The sequence below is a fragment of the Phalacrocorax aristotelis genome, chromosome 6 (genome assembly GCF_949628215.1).
Source record: "Phalacrocorax aristotelis chromosome 6, bGulAri2.1, whole genome shotgun sequence".
In the NCBI taxonomy this organism is placed as follows: domain Eukaryota; kingdom Metazoa; phylum Chordata; class Aves; order Suliformes; family Phalacrocoracidae; genus Phalacrocorax; species Phalacrocorax aristotelis.
Window position 1 is genome coordinate 15,425,373 of NC_134281.1, and position 22,518 is coordinate 15,447,890.

At 36.7% G+C, this 22,518-nt stretch overlaps 1 protein-coding gene across 2 annotated transcripts in view; it reads left to right on the forward strand.

Moving 5' to 3' along the window:
* ERC2 (ELKS/RAB6-interacting/CAST family member 2) overlaps positions 1-22,518 on the forward strand; it is a 474,805-nt gene that overhangs the window by 130,662 nt on the left and 321,625 nt on the right. For both annotated transcript variants that reach the window (XM_075096173.1, XM_075096174.1), the window contains exons 6-7: positions 8,600-8,755; positions 15,269-15,436. In XM_075096173.1, coding sequence (XP_074952274.1) covers positions 8,600-8,755; positions 15,269-15,436 — 324 coding nt within the window. The remainder of the gene's footprint in view (positions 1-8,599; positions 8,756-15,268; positions 15,437-22,518) is intronic.

Genomic DNA, 22,518 nt, shown 5'->3' on the forward strand with positions numbered 1-22,518 from the left:
CATTGTGTGGAAGCTAGAGGTAGCAAATGCACACTAAAACATGGTGTGTATATTTAGCAGCATTCATGTAATTTTATGACTTGTGTTACAAAGTAAGCCAGTCTAGTTTTGTCACAATGGTTGCTTCTGACTTTGTGACTATGCATATATGTAATCAAACAGCATTTTTTTTCTCATGCCTGTATCTTTGTATATTTAAGCATAAAATAAAGCTGGTACATTGAAATCCTTTCCTTTAACTGCCATTGCACCCATGCATAGTTCTTTGCATATTGTGCGCTGACAAATCCCAGATCACTGATTTCTTTGAATATTAGTGATATTAAAAGTTGATTAACACTGATCAATATAATAAAAAATAGTAGAAGGAAACACACTTTTCATTATTTCATTCTTTCAACAAGTAGTACACCTAAGCACATGAATCAGGTCTAAACTTTCTAGTCTCTTGTGAGGCCCCACCTGGAGTACTGCATTCTATTCTGGGGTCCCCAGTAACAAGAAAGACATAGACCTGTTAGAGCAGGTCTACAGGAGGGCCATGAAAATGATCAGAGGGCTAGAACACCTCTCCTATGAAGATGGGCTTGAGAGAGTTGGGGTTGTTGAGCCTGGAGAAGAAAATGCTCTGGGGAGACTGTATTGTGACCTTTCTGTATATAAAGGGGGCTTATAAGAAAGGAGAAAGACTTTTTACCAGGACCTGTAGTGACACAGTAAGGGGTCAATGGTTTTAAACTGAAAGAGCATAGATTTAAGTTTGACATAAGGAAGAAATTTTTTATGATGAGCGTGGTGACTCACTGGAACAGGTCGCCCAGAGAGGTTGTGGATGCCCCATCCCGGGAAGTGTTCAAGGTCAGGTTGAATGGGGCTTTGAGCAACCTGCTCTAGTGAAAGATGTCCCTGCCCACAGGAGAGGGGTTGGACCTGATGGTCTTTAAAGGTTGCTTCCAACCCAAACTATTCTATGATTCCATGCTCTTGTTCAGACAGTTCCAGACTTAAACCAGTGGTATTACTTGAAAGAGAAAATTAGAAATGAGTTGCCTACAGATATGGCATAAAGCTCATTCTAAGTTTAGGATATTGACCATCCTGAAATATAGATAGTCTAGCAACAAGAATTAAAAAGTCTTTAAAAATGATAAGCTGAAAAGTAAACAAAAATATTTATGGTTTACCTTGCTTGCAGAAACAGCCGTATTTATGTATTGATCCAGCTTTAATATTTCAGGTATGAGTTTGGTTCCAAAAAAGTGTGTATTTGTGTTTGCGGTGCAACATACTCTTATTGTTAAGATTGCATGAACTTTCACTTTCCCTTGTCTTCAGAAATAACCCTGAATATTCTCTGTATTAAATTGACAAAGTTAAAGTGTATAGTAAGAGTAGTTGTGTGTAGTCTGTTGATAGGATATGTGCATTTACATATAAGTTTTATTGAATGTGGTTTCAAGTATTTGCTTATGACTGCTTTTTGAATCCCCTACAAGCAAGATTTTTCACAGACATAGTTTAAATTTACCAGGTATTTTAAATAGTGAAGAGTATATTTTCATTACTTCTCCTTTCAGAATAAGACAGACTGGAATGCTGTATACTTACAAATGGTTTGCCCTCCTATTGTGCCCCTCCCCCCCTCCCCCCCCCCGGAAACGTTCAGGAAAAGTGCTATAGCACTATTGTAAGGACTGGATATATAAGATTCATGAAACGTTGTGGAAACTCATTTGTAGACTTAGTCTCCTTTCCATTGTGGAATATTATTTTCTTCAGCATCAGGACACATACTAAATGTTTCTTGTTCCAGAAGAGACAGATTTCTGCTAGGTCCAGCATAGAAATAGCCCTAACCTCTCTCACAGAATATCTACAACGCTATTCTAATAAAGGAGATGAGGAAGAAGTATTGGTTACTGGTGGAAGGAGGGGATAGATTAGGGTGAGTACCCTGATCTATATCACAAATCCTGCTATATAATCTTAAGTCTTTTAACACATTTAGAGGGCCTGACTGGAAAAATCTGCACAAACGTTGCATTGTTGTAGAACTCAGATGATGTTTATTAATACCAGCCAGTACTAAGCTGCTTCCTTAAAATTACTGCAAAGGAGTCGTCTTTGTGATTCAAGACAGACCCACGTAGTTTGTTAGAACGCTGCTAATGTGAATAAGTCTTAGAGGGTTGAAGGAAATATTGCATCTGTTCTTATTTCAATTTCTGAAAGATTGCCAGACCCTGTGCCACAACAAGAGCTGGTTGAAAGTTTTCCAATTTAAGTTTTCTGTGGAAAAATGCTGATTCAGCTGAATCAGAAGATTTTATGGGAATGTGCCTACTCTGTCAAAACTTTTAGTGAAAGCAAAGCTATCTAACTTTCTATCCATCCTGTAAGTCAACCCAAGTCCCTTGTGGCAGTACCCATTGGGAGCTCCAGGCTGTCTGTATTATCTTTGACCTACAATGTTCCTTGCTTTCTAGCAGTAGTCTGGACAGGAGAACTTTCAGGTTTCCTGGGCAAGCGAGGAGCATGTCTGGTGTATTTGCAGAATTGCCAACCATGTATTGTTCATACATAAGGGAACAGTACCTTTCATTCCTTGAACAGTCTGTGCACGAAGGTGACGTCTGGCTTCTCTTCTGTCTTGTCATCACTGATATTTTGATAAATAATTCTGAAACAGATTTTAGTCATCAAAATTTGTGAAATTCTGACTTCTGTTCCAATAAAAACTTAATACAAAACTGACTGACAATTTTTTAAAAAAAATCCTGGTTTTTTATACAGCTGTAATCACCGTATGCAGAGGCTGATTAAACATAAACTTTCCTTGGAGAGTTCAAAATTGTTGTGATAAAGTAGAAGTACAGAAAATGCTTCCAAAAGTTATGGTAGATATTTCTCATAAAGCTTAAATGTTATTCTGTGAAGTATAAACCTTCTAAAGAGTATAAAAGGCTGTGTTTTAAATTATTTCTGCTGTGTTATATTTGCAAACATGTAAAATACAAATGCAGTACAAAAATCCAGACTTTTAAAGACTTCATGGGAGAGGTTTGCTGAGGACTACTCCCAGACAAGATGTCATAACAGGTCATGCAAGTATTAATATATTTCAGTGCAAAATAATTCTGAAGTGCAGTGAAGCTTAGGCTTTGCTTATATCTTCAATAATACGAGTAGAAAATTTCTAAAATTAAGTCTGGAGCAAGCTGATTTGATTGTAGTATCTGTGAGAGCTACAATAATTTATTGTTGTGTGTAAGCCTTGGTAGCTTTTAGAATTCTTTTTTTTTTTTCCTTCGGTGTTTTTCTTTTAATGCAATTTCTCCAAATGATAGGTTTTAATGAGAATTCTTCCCCTTTCTTTTTTTCATTCCATCTCAACCTTTTAGTTTACTTTCTTTTAAAAAAAATGTTTATGGAAAAATGTCTTGTGAACAGAACAGTTAACATTTTAGAGGTTTTTATTTTCTGTCGTGTGAGGGGCTGCTCATTTAACAGAAAGAGTACTTTTTTTTAATGATCATTCATAGACTTTGCTCTACGATATGAGTAATGTTGATTCCATGGACAAATATAAATAAAATTTTTAGGATTCCGCTATTGGAAAACAGTCATATTAATATTGTTAGACTAACACACTAAGCAATTTTAATTGCATTTTACATGTAACTTTAAAAGTTGTTATTCAAAAAACCAACTCCATAATTATATTAGAATTGTTGGAAGTCTTCCAGAATGGGGTGGTGGTGGTGGGGCATGTGTGGTAGGTTTTTTTGGGGTGTGATTTTGTTTTGTTTTGTTTTAGAGTTGCATCCCTAGTTAGCTCTTGTGTTTTTTAATTGACCTTTGGTGGAATACTCTTTCTCTTTGAACATACCCTTCAAGAAATGAGAATATGGGTTGATGGTTAAGATTATCATCAGCATTTTCAGTATCAAATATTTTCCAGAAGAGAAACAGCTAGTGAGGCAAAAGATAAGAAACAGCAAGTTTCACATTCCAAGATATTTTTTTTTTTCCTTTGCATTCTGACACTTTCTACTCTTTTGGCTGGAGCTCCTTTTCTGAAAGGGGATGCAGTTAATTTGGAAACTTGTAAGAGGCACAAAGGGGTTTTGTACTTAAACATGAGGAAACACTTCTTTCCTGTGAGGGTGACAGAGCAGTGGAACAGGCTGCCCAGAGAGGCTGTGGAGTCTCCTCTGAAGACATTCAAAGCCCACCTGGATGTGTTCCTGTGCCCCCTGCTCTAGGTGTGCTCAAGCAGGGGGGTTGGATGAGATGATCTCCAGAGGTCCCTTCCAACCCCCACCATTCTGTGATTCTGTGATTATTTCTGTGTTCACTGCTTCCTACAGTTATATAGTGATTTTCTGATGTTTTCAGTGGAATAAGCTTGAAAATTTGTTTACACGTGAATAAAAGAAATTAGATCTTATAAAGACTTGTAAAATTAACTTCTTACATTACTTTTATTATGAACAGTGCAGCTGGCTATTTGCGGAAGAGAAAAGCCACGAAAGAAGTTAGTCCTACTTTTGGGAAACACATCCATCTGTTTCTACAATTAATTATATTTCAAAGCCATTTGTGATTAATTATTAAGGGTGCTAAAAGTCAGACATTCAGGCTTAAGATCACTGAACTACAATTACTGTGGGAGTAAGACATAGAGAGAATGTTCTTTCTAACCCATTGGAATTCATTAATATTTGCCTGCAGTGTATTGTCTCTTATGATTGCAAAGCCCCAATGAAGTGATGCAATCAGGGATGTATCCTGTCAGATATTGAAAAACCTCCAGAGATGGATGACACCGCCTCTCTGGGCAACCATTTCCAATGCTTGCACTCAAAATATAACACTTGCGGATATTGCAAGGCTAGTTTTAGGTCCCCCCTGAAGCCCTCTCTTCTTGAGGCTGAAAAAGTCTGCTTTTCTCTCCCTCCACTTGGAGGGCAAGCACTCCAGCTCCCCAGCCGTCTTGAGTTCAGCAGAAAGCCAACATCCAAGTTCATCAAGTCTGTCTTGTACTGTGGGGCTTAAAACTGGATGCAGTATTCTAGATGAAGTGTAATGAATGCTGAGTAGAAGGCAATAATCTCTTCCCTTGATCTTACTGACTGTGTTCATGTTAATACCCCAGGATGCTGTTTGCTGTCTTTGCTGCTGGGTCACAGTGCTAGCTCCTGTTAAGCTTGCTGTCCACCAGGATTTTCAAGTCTTTTTTAGTGGAGCTGCTCCTCAGGGAGTTAGTCCCTGCCTGGTACAGCTGCAAGAGGTACCTTCCAAGGCGCAGGACTTTGCTTTCATCTTTTGTTGAATTTCCTAAGATTCTTGTCTGCCCATTCAACCAGTCTGTCTAGGTCCCTTTGGATAGCAGCCCTGCCCTTGAGGACATTGACTGGTCTCCCAGCTTGGTGTAATCTACAGGCTTTGTGGGGCAGCACTCTTGTCACCTCTTTCAGGTCACTGATAAAGATAGTAAACAGGAGAGGTCCCAGCATGAACCCCACGGTACTCTTGTTACTGACTTCCAGGTAGAGCACAACCTATTAACCATTACCCTCTAAGCCCGATCATAGAACTAGTTTTTTCACTTTGCTAGCTGTCTATCCACTCAGACCATAATGTCTTAACTTGGATACAAAAATATGGGAGGCAGTGTCCAAAACCTTGCTAAAGTTGAGGTAAATGACACCCACTGTTCTTTGTTCATCCACAAATCTAATAATTTTATCACAGAAGGCAATTGGGTTGGTCAGACATGATTTACTGTTGGTAAATCCCCACTGACTGTTCCCAATTACCTTCTTCATGTGATCAAAAATGTTGTCCAAGAAGACTTCATAATTTTCCCAGGGACCAATGTGAGGCTGTCAAGCCTGTAGTTCTTTTTTGTTTGTTCTTTTGGTCTCTTGTTAATGATAAGTGCAACATTTGCCTTCCTCTAGTTGTCAGGGTTCTCCCCCAGTTTGCATGATTTTCTGAAGATGCTAGAGAGTGGACTTGCAAGGACATCAGCCAGTTGTCTCAACACCCTTGGATGCAGCCTATTGAGTCCAATATGTGTCCAATATGTGTTGAGTTCTCACAAGTAAGCCCTGACTGAGTCCTCACTCTTGATAGTCGTCTTCCTTGAACCTTTTCATTAAGCACAGAGGCCTGAGAGACCTTGTCATTGAAGACTAAGGCTTGTTTCCTACCTACGTAGTTCAGATTAACTTGAGTTTAAACTCAATTGCTCTGACTTCATGAAGACAGTGTGGATAGATTACTTGTATGCAGACTTTCTAATTGGGTCAAGCTGTGCTATGAGTTATCTAATGAACTATTATGTGACAGCTTACTTGTCTAGGCAAACTGTCTCTGTATCCTAAATACTTTCATTAATGGGGAGATATGGAAAGCTCTTTGTGGTTAATTGAGTGTGTTCATGTGACATTATTCTGCAGAAAGGCTGTGAAGTTCTAATGCTAATTTTGGTGGGACTGTTTCACACTGCACAGGTAGAATCCTCTCATGCAGCTCCTGTGTGTGAATTATTGTTTTTGACTCACTAATAATGGGAAAGATGTGGGGAAATAAATGTTTATTTACCTTACAAAAGAGTAGTATTATTAACTACAGTAAATATTGTTCTTTGAGATGTGTTGTCCCACATAGGAATAGGATTGGCTAAGAATAAGCGTTCTTTATTTCCTTAGTTGAAGGCACAAAGGATATTCAGGATACTCTGCTCAGGTACTCTAGTCAAAAGTATGTGTATGCACTCCAGCATGTTTGGTGAAGAAGCATCAGCTTCTGAGAGAAAAATCTTGAAGGACCACAGTTACTGTAAATTAAATCATATTATAATTTTATTTTTAAGTAGAATTTCTCTGGGAGTGAAAATTGTAAGGAAAATACAAACTTTCATATTATGAATACTTATCCTGTTAGATCTTGGAAAATCTCCAGGATTTCAAACTATATTTTCACTTGTTTATGAACAGCTTTTACACTGCAAATAGTTAAAGTCTTTCTGATTCAAAAACTCTATTAATTTAACTAATGTAAGAAATATACAGAATATAATAAAAGAATATAATAAGAAAAGAATAATAAAAATACTTTTCTCAGTCTGAGACTTATTGTTGACTATAAAGATAAAAGCTAAAATATTAGAGGAATGATATTGTGCTGTATCTCAAAACGAATCTGAGTTTCATTTTTGCTTTAGTACCAAAATTTCAGATGCTTTTTGGAACTTTGTCCAAACGATCCTGTGTCTTAAATTGCTAAATTCGTCTTGCTTTATTATGAAAGAAGTTATTACAGGAGTTCTGGATTTGCTTGCTTTTAGGCAGCCTAGAGGAAGCATTGGTGTACCCCTAGAACTCAGGAAGATAGAACTGGTTTTGAAAAAAAGAAACAAAGTTGTAGTTAAGCTGAGCATTTCAGGCTTAGCTTGTCCTGGTTAAAGGATCAATTCAGTTTGTATTGTTTCCCCAAATTAGCTAATATCCTGATCTTACCGAATCAGGATTTTTTTGTGTGTTGTTTTTGTTTATTTTGTGTATTTTATTTTGTTTGTTTTGTTTATTTTGTTTGTGTTTTGTTTTGTTTTCACTGACATCAATGGAATGATGAGCCCAATCTCTGAGTTTGGATGGATGGTTGCTCCTTTACATTCTTCAACTGATTGTCTGACCATCTGAATCACAATGTTTTCAATTTCTTAATAGATGTCTGCAAACAGGCCCTAAAGCAGATTTCCTAATGAGTCATTTTGCAATGCTCTTTTAGACAGAAAACTATGTGAAAAAGTTTGTGTAATCACTTTTTAAATCTTTCTGACTCTTACTGAAGAGATTTAGTCAATTTCCAAATGACTGGCAACAACAAAAAAATCACTGGGTGTTTTCAGTCCTGTGCTGGCACGCATGGCAGCCATTGTCTGTCATGTAGAAATTTTTTAGTGGTTGTGGTTTTGTTTATTTTAGGACTCATAATAAAAAGTGCTAAATCCCCTCCTAGTGATGTGGCTGAATTAGTGAAGGGAAAGTATGTGAGGAGACAACCTTTCTTCCTCCTGACAGCAGGCAGAACTGGAAATAGGAAAACTCAGCCTCAGGTTGAGTCACAAAAAGAATTGGCCTGTTGTCCTGCAGTGATGATGGACTGGCCACCCTAGGCTAAACTTTGCATTTAAGAGCTTCGAAGAAGAGCCAGGCCTAGAAGGTTAACAAAGCAAACAAGGTATGCTATCATGTACATATGGGAAACGGAGCATCCTCCATTCTCCCTTCATCCCTAACTGTGTAGGAGTGAAGACGGAATTTTGACCAGAATGTATTCTCTACAGACTACACAACAGAACACAGAATTGCACATTTTTCTGGGGGTGAAAGAGGTCTAAATTCTGCATTTCTTTTGGCCAAAATCAATAGAATGACTCTTGGTTTATGACAGTATATGCAATCTGTATTTGTACCATCTATTTTTGTTATTATTTGATGTTCGTGCAAGTACGAATATACTTTTGTTATAATTTAATATACAAGTTTCATATAATTTTCAATACTCTTTTTTTTTCATAACTTAGGATACAAAAATAGCTTCACTTGAGCGCAATATAAGAGATCTTGAAGATGAAATACAGATGTTAAAGACAAATGGTGTTCTGAATACAGAGGACCGAGAAGAAGAAATCAAACAAATAGAAGTTTACAAGAGTCACTCAAAGTTCATGAAAAATAAGGTAAGGTCAATTAAAAAGATAGCTTAATGCTGTTTAAATAATGGAAACAAAAGTTTTTAACTTGATCCGTTTCAACAAAAGCAGCTCTTTGCATGTCTTCTTTTGGTACATCTCTAGTATGCAATACTCAGCCGCTATGGAGGAGTGAAGCATTTTGAATAAATAAAAATGTGTTTATGTTTTGACTTAGAAAGAGTTAAGGAAGAGGCTATTTCACGACCTCTGCAGAAAGTACTACAATCCTGAGTCTATACTGTGTTACCTTTTCCCTTTCTTGTGTATGGTGTTTCAATGTTGGCTTTCTGAATTGGTTCATAATTTTGACTTGCACCATTTTGGCACATCTTTAATTGTGCATTTTTTCTAGTTTTGACTGTAGTTTTACTGTAGGGACTGCTGTTCCGTAGATGACGCCAAATTGCAATTTTCTAATATTTTAAAGACCTGCAATTGGATGACTTTGTTCCTGCAGAGTACCTTTCATTTCAAATTATTGTCCATAGTTAATTATGAGTTGACCACAAGCAGATAGTAAATGTGTAGTGATGTAACACAGTTCCTGGTATCAATCTCACAAAACAGTACTGCTTTTTCGTTATTTTAAAATATATCAGACTTAAAGCTTGATGTCTAAGTTGTTGTCCCAGCGGGTCTTTTTACCTCCTTTCATTCTGATGTGCTCAGCTGCTGTCTAGATAAAGAAGAGCACTTCAGATAGTCTTTCTTGTGAGTTCCAATATTTCTTTTCTGATAGTTTTATAATTGCCTTAAAATTTTAATAAATATATATAATATTACAATTTGTGCTGGTTTATTCCCATCTCTCTAACTTGAATGTGTTTTGTTTATGAAGTGCTAAAATACTGAATTAAAGTACTTGGTAAAAATAAAAATAAAAGTTAGAAATTATGGAGACTGAAGCTGATGCTCCCATTCTCAGATAAATAAATTTAGGTTCTGGAAATAGCATTTTAAAAATATTGTTTATAAGCTAAACTAAGATGGGCTGAAACAAGTCATAGCAGCCTCAAGTAGAAACACTGAAAGGGTGAGCCAGCCGTCTCATCTCCTGCAGTGTTGTTAACAATTTGACCGTAATGCCAAAATATATCATAAGCAAACAACTACAGTAGTCATGATTATTGTGAAATCTTAGTTTATTTTAAAAGTCTTTCCATCCTAGTTATTTTTTTGGGTTCTGATTCTGTCTAATATTTAGGAATTGTGTATGTGAAATTCTAGGGAACTGAGATGGATTGGTTCACTTTTTCTGAAATGTGTACTTGTAGCTGTGAAAAAAATGCTTGAGGACGAGCTGGTACTATTACTTCTCTAGAGGCCATGTAAGCCTAAAAAGTAGAAGTTAATTGACTTAAAGTGTAGTTTCTGCCTACCATTGTCTGCTGATGCTAAAAATACTTAGCAATGTTGGTGTTTAAGTACAAAGTTTGCAGTATCAAGTAGATAAATACCAGTACCACTCTTCCAGAGTTGGGCAAGCTAAGATTCAGAGAAAATATGCAGCTTGTCTATGGTCAGAGAACAAAACATTGTCAGCATCTTCTGGAGAATCTGAGTTCTCTAATTTTCAGTTTTCTTGTGTAAATTGGACCTTCATTATCTTCCTGACAAGATGCTCTTACTTCATCTGAATTCCACAGTGAGTACAGAGGTAAGCAAATTCATCACTGTGTAGTATTGGATACTGAAGATTTTCCGCCTCAGAAGAGCTGTTACAGTCTCCCAGTTCAGAAACTGTAGTATCTTGTAAAGTACATCACGGGAAGTGCTGATGTCTTGGGACATTGGGACATATTTTTGTCTTCTTCTGGGGGTTTATGCTACAGAAGAAATGGAAGTGTTAGTGCTCATGTGGCATTAATCCAGATTTATTACAAAAAATTTTAAAAATTCAAAGAATAAATATTTTGTATTGAGAAAAGTAGCTCTTAAGCTACTGAAAAGTAGCTAAAGTTCCTAAGTAGTGTTCTCATCAGGAAAATATTTTTGCCTATTAAAACATTGTTAACTTCAAAGCAATTCAGTTTCAGTAATTTACAGGAAAACTCCTAATTCATTTCAGCAAATCTGTTGATATAAGAATAATGTACAAAGCTTAGTATTTTGTTAACAACCTTCTGATGTTTTTGAGAGGAAAAGCTTCAATATATTTCTGTGGCATAAAGAGCAGATGAATGAGAAGACTATTAAACATGCTTGTTTTGTCACAATCTTCTGAACTTTGATAAATGCCATATTCTGATGAAACTTTGTCTGTTTTCTTTCACCAGTCCTTTTCTTCTACTTAAAAATGAGATTTGCAGCAGAAGATATTGTTTTTATCATTCACCTGAGAACTTTTCAAGGTGGAAAAGTATTTATGTAGCTGTCAGCAAACAGATCTTATTATACCTGATCTATTGAACCTGAGATTGTTGATAAATTCTGAGAAACAGAAGTCTTGACTGATGGCAAAGAGCAGAAAAAACTCTTCTCAGAGTTAACAAACTTAGGTGCTATAAAACTCTTAATACTTCACATTTATTCTTGAAACAGAACTTGTTTTAAATCTGTTCTTGATTTAATAAATGTGAAGGTGTTAAATGGAGGCCAATACTGAGTATTATTTATTGCACCTGAGTGGCAGAGAAAGTTGGGAAGTGTTCCTTTTCTTAACTAATTATTAGTAATAGTCACTCCTTCCAAAATATATAGGCTTAATTTTGACTTGCAGTTAAATAGAAGTTGTAGAAATGATAAAGAAAACTTCCTTAGATTTTTTTTTTCTTGTCCACTTATGAGCAGACAAGACAGTGCTCTGTTTTTGAAGGGACAAAAATTGCCATTACTCACATGATACAGCAATTGTCAAAACAAGTCTTAAAGTTTTCATGACTGAGGGAAATGAAGCTTCAAATATCTTCATTAAGGATGTGAAGAAAACATAGAGGATGATAGGTATTTTTAAAAATAATTTCTGCTTTTCAAGACTGACTTCTCTTCCTAAGGTTTGTCCTTTGCCTAGCAGCTAGATATTTAAAGGAACACTGATACCTTTTTTTTTTTTTTCTTCTTTAGGTGTGAGTTTGCACTCTGGAATTTAAGTAGTTCTTTGAGTATTCATGCTATCAACAGGAATAAATATGAAAATCGAGTGATAGTTCAGTACAACTTCAGCAAATTACCATTAAGATTATTTTTAAGAATTGATTAGGCTGTAACAAGGCTCTCTAATTAATGGCTGTGCATAAGAACATTTCACACTGTAAGAAGGAAACATGGAAGTTCTAGGTGATCCTGTAGAAGAAATATACAAGAAAAGAACTACAGCATTTTTTTGTGGATAGGCCTGGAAATGAGATAAATGCTTTAAAAATAGACCTTCACCAGTATAACCTGTAGAATCTACAGACAGACTTGTAAAGTCTACTGTATGCAGCTATTTTATTTACATTACTACTGTTTTTCCTTTACTTAAATCCTTCACTTTAAAAAGCAATTATCATTTGTCACGTAAGGCCAGATCCTTATTATGTGTAAATCAGCATAGTTTCATTTAATGGAATTAATTATTTACTTAAAGATTTAGCCATTAATTTTAATATGCAATATTCAGGGGAAAAGATCTGATTTTTTGTTTTGCTTCGTTTCCTTGGTTTTCCAATTTCTCTATGTAATGTCATTTAACATTTTGGTGTGTAAAAATAATAAAGTAAGAAAAAGGATAATGTTTTTCTTGAAATGCTGGTATCTAAGGAACTGAAATTGTGGGAGGTAACAGTATCATAAATTGAGAAGGAAGGCAAAGGAACTAGGGTTTCAGGAAAGGAGGTGAAGCAAGATCATATTGAGCAATGTTGAAAAAGTGGTGACAGGAAAATTACACATATGAAATATGTGAGACAGTGGGAGGGTCAGGATCAGAGGACAAACTTGGAGTTCTTTAGATCCTACAGCACTTATACCCAGACCTGTAGGTTATCTTCATTGTAGTCTTTATAAAGTACAAAAATGTTTTTGCCTTTGTCTTTTCCTGTACTGAGACCAGGAGATCTCATTGAATTGTGACTGTTAGTCTTCCATGCAACTTAAAATATAGCAAAGTGAAAATGTTTGGACATCTGCTGGAGACAGAAATTTATTTCATGCCCTAATTTATTTTTACACACTAATAGGTAATGTGAAACTTTAAAAAGGCAAATATACCCAGGTCTAATTTTTTTTTTTTAAGTTATGTGGTTTCTTGTTATGCCTTTGGTATTTTTGATACTTAATTTTTTTTTAATTGAAGTTTTAATACATTTTCACCATTATACTTTATTTTAATAAGGCACCAGAGAAAAGCATAATTATTCCACACAGGGGTGTTTTTGTGTGTGTGATGGGCTGCTTTTTGTTGTTGTTTGTTTTGGTTTTGTGTTTTTGAGAGCTCTAACACATTTTTAAACTTCTGACAATTTGTAGGTCATGTAGCCAGAACTTTATCCTAAAAAGATTCTGTTTCTGAAACACAAAGAACATACCTGTGATGAAAATGAAGCTTCTTTTTGTGGTGGTTGTTGTTGATTATTTCTCAGGGTGTGGGTTCTGTCATGGAGAAAAATGGTAAAAGTTTCTAGGAGAGATTAAGCATTTGTGATGTCCACGTGGGTCTCATGTAAAGCATGTGAAGTAACTCAGATCGGCTGCAGATTTACATTTTGTCTTCGTATCTTGTAGACAGATTTTCTGATTGTTCATTTTGTATACATTTTCGTCTGGGTTGCCATACTTGCCCACAAGTTCTGGCAAGGGATGGAGGAAGGTGCTTTGCTTTAAAGAGAAAGTTTTCTTTTAATGGTTTCTTAACTGCACTCTTTACATTTTCTTGACATCTGTTTTTTGTATGCTCCTTTTCTTATTTTGATATTTTCAGTCTGTGAAGGTGATTGCTTTTAGTGCCAGTATAGATTCTTGATTTTATACAGTAGCTCGTGGTGGCTAGCCAAGTACCTTTGCCAGCTAGACAAACATATGGAGATTTATAAAGAGAAATAAGGAATAAGTATATTAAGACATGCATATGGGCTGTAGTTGGAAAAACCTTTTTAAAATTTAATTTTTAAGCATACACTTACAATGTAGAACAAAATAGAAATATTTTGATGAGCAGTAAATGTTTCCAGTGACTCTGCCATACAATATTGAATCTGTGGATCTTTAGGATGTGGTTGAGTAGGGTCAGCCTGTGGATACATATTCTGTTTTTCCTGGGAGTTTTTGAATCACCTTCCGTCTACCCCTTCTAGATTTCTTGCATCCCAAATATCTGTTGAGATGTAACTGATGGGACAGATTGGAAGGAGAGGTCTTCTAGCACTTCTCTGGTTGTTGCAGAATGGAAACTTGAATTTTAAAGAAAAATGTCTAGGCCTTATAGTCATCAAGAGAACTTTCCAAATATAAAGGAAGTGTGGTTTCTCTGAGTTATGCAGATGCACTGAGGCGTTTTATTTCAAATAATCCTCATGAGATGATATATTTGAACTCATTTGGTGACCAGTGTTTTCACAGAACTTTAAGAAGAATAGTTGTATGTCACCTAATTCACCATCCTTTAACATCATTCTCTGTATTGTCCAGTACTTTATTTAGATTCATATATTTTAAATCCACAACATATTTGCATTCTGTGGCTACCTTTCCCATTTATCACTGTGGAAAAGGAAAAATAATCACAATTCCATGACATTTACTGATGAACCTTAAATTCACTTAAATTCAGAAGTTCCTTCTTAGTGACTGCATTTCTGCTGTTTCCCCTGGGATACACTTTTACAATCTCACAAAACTCTCACTCTGGAATTTTTTATAACGTTTTCCCCAGACTTCTCTTAAGTTAATTGCTTTGGCTTGGCTTTACTAGTACCTGAGAATTCCATATGAACTGCCAGAGGGGAAAAAAGGGGGTGGGGATGGTGGGCAGCAGCACATTTGCAAGACAGTAAGGTTAAAATTCCAGTTCTCTGTTTTCCTCTCCTTACTAAGATGTTGCTTTTCCTTATCAGGCTCTTAAAAAACCTTGATTCACTCTGGCCAATGACAAGTCACAAGAATTATGCTGTTGGAAGGAACAGGCTATTGGACTGAATTTATACTTTTATGAACACTTTTCTTCCTAGGCATTTTTTCTGTCCTGCCAGAGTTGCCTCACACAGGATAAATTCCTTTGAACTTAAGTGAGGTCCATGGTGAATTTATAAGCCAAATCATCATGTATAATCTTTAAGAATTTCCTTGTAACTTCTGCAACAGCAGGACAATCATTGTTAAAACAGGGTACTTTAAAGTACAAGGAACTCAGTCGAAGTTATGAGTGTAAAACGTCTGAATCTTAATTATCTTCCAGCATTTACAGGTGTCTGAGTTGTATTATATCATGATCATTCACACCTTTCAGAATTCAAGGGCAACTATGAATTGGAAATTAAATAGATAATCTAACCATCTAACCTTTCCCCCCACCCTTTACAGATTGACCAACTGAAACAAGAACTCTCAAAGAAAGAATCGGAACTTCTTGCCTTACAAACTAAGCTTGAAACCCTTAGCAATCAGAATTCAGATTGCAAGCAACACATTGAAGTGCTTAAAGAGTCACTTACTGCCAAAGAACAGAGAGCTGCCATACTTCAGACAGAGGTATTGTGTCTTCTAATCATAAAATGCAATAGAAATAACTAGTTAATAGTATGGGTAAAGGTGATGATGTGTTTGTTGCAAGTCTGTGTCAAAGGCATTTGTTAAAGAATAGTGAAATAATTTTAAACCCTTTAAATGCCAATATATTTTTTACATACATTTTTGGTAGTACACCAGCTCTTATTTTAGAATTTTTTTTAGAAGCATCTATGACTCTGTTTTAAGAAAATGTTTGTGCCTAATTCTCATTAGATTCAATGGGGGGAACTGGGCCTTAATGGCTTGATGTGATTTCATTCCTTGTTTCTTCATCTCTTAGTTGACTGAGTTTTCCTTTTGGTTGCTATGGCTTGATGCTTCTTTTCTACTGTGTATTTCTATTCTGAAGAGTGAAGCTGCTGATGTATTTTGAAGGGTTCTCTTGAAGGTTGCATGATATTAATCTGTGGTTATTGTTTTGAGTGCAATCAACATTTATTTTAAAATATGAATAATTCCAGTCTTTAAAACAGGCCAGTGCATTAGTTATGTATGTATCTACAAAGTCAGATCATAAAAATGTGGATAAGGGAATGAAAGATTGAGATGGTTGGCAGATTTGATGGAATGTGTAAATCCAGTGTTAAGAATGTTGTCCATTAGTTCACTTCCTGGTGTTTTAAAAAACTTCATACACTTGGAGTGCACAATACTGATTAGATTGATTCCTATTGTAACTTCTTAATTTAAACTTAATGTGTATACCCCTTTCAAGAAACAGGAATACCTGTGAAATTCATACAGTGCAAATGGTGTCTATTCAGATAATTGTATTATTTAAGGTATAAAAGAATCTTACAGAATGTTTCAAATTTCTGGCTTACAAAGCTTTAGGAAAAAGCCAGCTCAAACTCGTCATTCTCATGGAAGCAGGAAACAAATATTTCTAAGATTCTGTTTATCCCTCTGTTCTGTGTGTCTTATCCTCTGCATATTAAGAAGATACAGATGAAATCTTGGAATTTCCATCTTGCGTTTAATGGGCAAGCCAGCATATGTATACAATACAAAATAATCATAATAGAACAAGGGTAAAAACTTCAGCAATTTTGGCAGATCTCAGTCTAGCTTTTGACTAGCAAAGGTTATTATTTTAAATCTTCAGCTGTGCAAATCTTTTTTGCAAGGTGTGTATTACCTGTCATGCTGCTGAGGATAGTGATGATTTCCATTGGCTCTCCACTAATTTGATTTCCTAATTCTTTATCAGACGGGTATGTATTCAAGGCATTACAGTCTTATGGTTGACAGGTGGTGGTAAAAAGAACTGAATCTACAGCACTCTTGACGAAGGGCTGCTGGGATTGTGCAGTCCTGGTAGAGAACCAGTTGGTTTCTGAAAGGTGTTCAATTCCTTCTTTTCCCGGTTTCTACTGTTGTGGTTCAGCTCACGTCAGCAACTAAACACCACGCAGCCACTCCATCACTCCCCCCACCCCTGTGGGATGGGGGAGAGAATCGGAAGAGCAAAAACAAGAAAACTTGTGGGTTGAGATAAGAACAGTTTAATAATGAAAATAAAATAGTAATGATGATAACAATGGTTATGATAATAATAATAATACAATAAAAAGGAAAAGAGGGAAAAGGTAAAAAAACCACAAGCGATACAACTGCTCACCACCCGCTGACTGACGTTTCCCATCCCCGAGCCGCGATTGCTGCCTTCGTCCCCCAGCCAACTCCTCCCAGTTAATATACTGGGCATGACGTTACATGATATGGAATATCCCTTTGGCCAGTTTGAATCTGCTCTCTTGGCTGTGCCCCCTCCCCTCCCGGCTTCTTGTGCACTTGGCAAAGCATGGGAAGCTAGAAATGTCCTTGAGTATTACAAGCACTACCCAGCAACAACTAAAACATTGGTGTGTTGTCAACATTGTTTTCATACTAAGTCCAAAGCACAGCACTATGCCAGCTGCAGTGAAGAAAATTAACTCTATCCCAGCTAAAACCATTACATTACATAAGGCAGTTGAGCTTGAACCTTTGACATGAAGCAATTTAAGTTAAAATTAGCTATAATTGTCTGTTGGTGTGCAGGTGACAATTGGTAGTATTGTGTCTGCTTATTATTCTCTCAGGGAAACCAAATGAAAAATTAATGTTAAAATGATCAGAGAGGTAGCTTGATAGAAGAAATGCTCTATAATAGCAGAGAATGAGTCCCTTTTGTTTGGCCTAATATAATGTTATTTGTGATATAAGTTGTTGTGATATCTCGTACAAATAATATGAGATTCTTCCATCTTTTAATGAAACAAAAAAAATCTGTTTAGGCATAGGATTAGTGAAAGATATGTTCAGTATAATTACTATTCAGATGAGGATACCGGTTCCTGGTTTTGATTATTTATTTTAAGTAACCCTTTATTTCTGTATAATCCAAAGCATTCTGATGACAAGCCTTGCTTTGTTTCTGATTGAAATAATATTGTAAGCTAGGTGGGTCATTGCAGATATGAGACTTAAACGTGAAGCAAAACAACTCATAAATGTCCTCACAATATATCTTGGCTCTAGACAGTTAAGGCTATCTCTGCATGGACTTGCTAAATGAGTTGAGCCTGAATTTGTGGCTGAATCTTCAGAAATTGTGGGTTTTATTTCATACGCATTATTGTCAACCTTCAGTAACTATGTTACCTCATAAACTGATGAAGCTCTGAAACACTGCAAACTCTTTTTTATTCCCCATAGAAATCTAGGTGATTTCCATTTTCTGCTTTGAGTAGGGTGTAGGTAATGATTTTATCAGAAAAGAGTTTTTTTACTTTATCTTTTTAAAATAATCTTTGTAAAAGGAATTGGGGAAGGTTGGTGAATTATGTCCACCTCTTATGGGAAGTAATTTCAGTTAAAATTTGCTGTAATCATCTGTTCATGTATTAAAGGCTTTTGGCCGACGGGTCACATTAATGTAACTATTTTTTTGTTTGTTTGTTTTCTGGGAGATCATATGAAAATGAAGGTCTCTGAGTATTGGTTTAATACCAGACCTCATTTTGGGATATGATACATCTCAAGATGCGTTAGAAGCAATGTAAAGAAAACAAGTTCCGATTCCAGTTACACACATGTGTTGATGCAGCCACTATTTGAAGTGGTTTACAAAATAATTCTGACCTAATAGCAGATTGAAAATGGGAAATAACATCAATTGCCTCAAAATTTCTTCCTTTTACTTTTGAAAAGATATCATTGTAGGGTGTGCTCTTATATGCACCATTTACCTGTGAGGCAGAAACTTTAAATAACCTGTGTTAAACTTTAAATTATGTCAGCAATTACCTGATCTTGAAATACTTTAATAACATGCATACTTTGGACAATATTAATTACATCTCATTTTTTATCCATTGAAGGGCCACTGAATGATTTATTACTTTCCTGTACTTTATGGTGGAGATGTAGCGCATCTCAAATCTTTACTTTTATGTTATGTAGGTAGAAATAAGGCACACTGTGTACCCCTTAGTTTCTCAAGGCAGGACTTAACAGGAAAGAGGAGTACTTTTGTTTGTTATTTTAAAGCCCCGAGGTTGTTGTAGGCATGTCACAGGCTGTACAACTTTCTATCTAGAAGATGGAAATAGAAGAAGATATTTGGGGTTAAAAATGAAGGATGGTTTCTGGAGTTAAATAGTATTGAGGCTCGCAAAAGATATGTACTTAGTCTGAACATAATTTTCACCTCTTTGTACAGACTTTGAATCAAGAGCTCCTTAAAACTACTGAACTATCCAGTCTTGTTTCCTGGAATAGAGTCTTACAGCAGTTTTCAGCTAGCCATATGAAATACGCTCATATAACCAAACTCAGGATTTGTCATAAATTTCTGTGTAACTATGTGAGACTGTTACTTGCTTTCTCCAACAATCATGACAACAAGTGACAGATCTCTGTGTCCAAGCAATTTCACAGATTAGAAAATAAGATTCTTCAAGGCTGACGTGTATGTTCTAATGATGTTCTATTGTTCCATATTTTTAAGACCCTCAGGGTTTTGGCGCATTCCTTACCAACATGCTGTATGCTAGGGAGTATTTCTGGTTTAAAATGATTGCCAGAATGTCTCTTCTCCACAAACTATTATGTTACAACTTCCAGACTGGGTATGCAGTTTATTGGAGAGAGAGTCTGTTAAACTGTGGGTGTTCTGGAAAAATGTGCTGGACTCTGAGGAGCACAAAAGCTGGACAGCAGCTGAATTTAGATTTCCTTTATAGACCAAGGTCCTTGTTTCTTATCAATATTTAGACAAAACCAGAAAGAACACATCCTTAACATAAGTGACAGAAGACATCTCAATAAAAATTAGTTACTAAGGCTGTAGACTACTTATTGGATGCCATAAGTTTGAGGGTTTTTAGAGCTGATCTTGTTCCTAGGGTTAGTCAGTTATGAGATAGTTGAAAACAGGCTGTTTGTGCTGCTTGAGCTTTTTCTTATTTAGGATGGAAATGCCTCCTTTTTTTTCGTATTTCTTTTGCCAGCTTATTTGCCCTTCATATATATTGACTGACCAGTGGGCCAATATGTGGCAATAAGAATGAAGTAACTTTTGTTTGTTTCATTGTATGCTTCATTGTACATTTTAATTAGCAAATTTATGCCTTCAGGCTGCATTCTCCTGTTAAATCCTGTACAAACTAAATGTGATGCAGCAGGACAGGAAAGATCAAAACGATACCTTAGAGTAAAATTTTCCTGAATTCCCTTTATACCTACTCTTAGTTTTATGGAAAGTCTTTTTGGTAATCACTTTGCAAATATCAACTTCATATAACTCAACAATGTCTGTCAGAATCATAGAATGGTTTAGGTTGGAAGGGACCTTTCAAGACCATCTAGATCATCACCCCCTGCAGTGAGCAGGGACATCTTCAACTACAGCAGGTTGCTCAGAGCCCCATCCAACCTGACCGTGAATGTTTCTAGGGTTGGGGCATCAACCACCTCTCTGGGCAACCTGTTCCAGTGTTTCACCACCCTTGAAGTAAAAATTTTTTTCCTTATATCTGGTCTAAATCTGCCCTCCTTTAGTTTAAAAACATCACCCCTTGTCATGTCATAACAGGCCTTGATAAAGAGGTTGCGCCCATCTTCCCTATAGTCCCCCTTTAAGTACTGAAAGGCCTCAATAAGGTCTCCCTGCAGACTTCTCCAGGCTAAACAACCCCAACTCTCTCAGCCTGTCCTCACAGGAGAGGTGGTCCAGTCCTCAGATGGTTTTTGTGTCCCTCCTCTGGACTTGCTCCAACAGTTCCACATCCTTCCTGTGCTGAGGGCTCCAGAACTGGGTGCAGCATTCCAGGTGGGGTCTCACCAGAGCGGAGTAGAGGGGCAGAATCACCTCCCTCGACCTGCTGGCCACGCTGCTTTTGATGCAGTCTGCAGTACTCAGAAATATCCTGTCTTTCAAAAGGACCTTTCATGTTTCCACTTAAACTTTAGTTTGGAGAATTTTGGGGGAATAGAGGGAATGTTTCTATCTCATATGAATCTTTGCTGAAAATGTTACATTTAGTCATGTGTGAGAGACTAAACGTGGGCTAAATCTAAGTATCATCAGAGGCCACTGATGTTTTGTTTCTGGTGTATGTATATTAAGCTGTGTTAAATTAAATAACAAAACAACAGCAAATCAGAAGCTCCTCTAATGAAGCTTATGCATTTACTGTAGGAAATGCAATCCGTGCAACAAGAGAGCTGTGATAAGATAGAGAGGCTTTCTATGCACTAAACTCAGGATCCTTCTTACTGAAGACCTGAAAATGAACAAGTGTCATTTACATGATGACCAAGCATATGGCCTGCCAATGTAGATGAATGAGGAATAAAAATACTGCTTTGCTAGCTGAGCTCTCTGAGACCTGGGTTTTAAGCTAAGCTAAGGCCTAGATTGTGCTATGGTAGTAATCCAGCAGTGATTCTAGACATAGCAGGTTTTGTTCTCTGCAACAGGGAATTGGGAAAAGATTTTGTTTGCTTAGAGCAACTGAATCTTCTATCTCCAGCCTCAGGTCTTATCTAAAGGGAGGGCAATGGCTTCCAGCAGCAGATGGGAAAGCAGCTGCAGGGAGATGCAGGGCAAATGGCAGCCCTCCAGCAGGTGGAAAACATTATGGAAAGAATTTTGTACTGTACAAGCTTTGTTGGTTATTCCCAGATGAGTACAGTTAATAACATTTTGGCCTGCATTGAGCCACACTAATTTCTTCCTGCATGTCCACATTGTCTATTTGTAGAATAGATAGTTTTTGTTAATTATCACTGTAGAATTTTATGCTGTCCTAAAGCATGCTCATAACCTGCCTTGAAGGGCTTCTTTCTGGAGAGGAAAGTAACCATCAAGGGCCAGTTCTAATCCTGAGCCGAGTAAGGTATTGGTAGCTGCAGTGTCAACTTCCTGCTTAATTAGGATTACTTCGTAATCACCTTGTTGTAATTAAATCAGCTTAGTAAATCCTGTAATAAAATAAATCCTCAACAGGATCTCAGTTACTTTATAACAAGCGTTCTATTATTATTTAGTTTAATAATGGTACTCTGCATATTATCTTCAAGTTTTGGTGACAGCAGCTGCATATGATGCAACAGGATGTGATTCATAGAAACACATAATGGTTGAGACTGGAAGGGAGCTCTGGAGGTCATCTGGTCTAACCTCCCCTGCTCAAGCAGGGTCACCTAGAACTGGTTGTCCAGGACCATGTCCAGACAGCTTTTGAATATCTCCAAGAATGGAGACTCCACAACCTCTCTGGGCAACATGTGCCAGTGCTCAGTCACCCTCACAGTAATGTTTCTTGATGCTCAGAGGGAAGCTCCTGGGTTTTAGTTTGTGCCCAGTGCTTCTGGTCCTGTCACTGGGCACTACTGAAGAGCCTGGCTCCATCTTTACAGCCTCCCTTCAGATATTTATACACAGTGATAAGATCCTCCCTTCTCTTCTTTAGGTTAAACAGCCCCAGCTCTCTCAGGCTTTTGCCATATGAGATGCTCCAATTCTTTACTAAAGCCCTTAATTAATCCCTTCA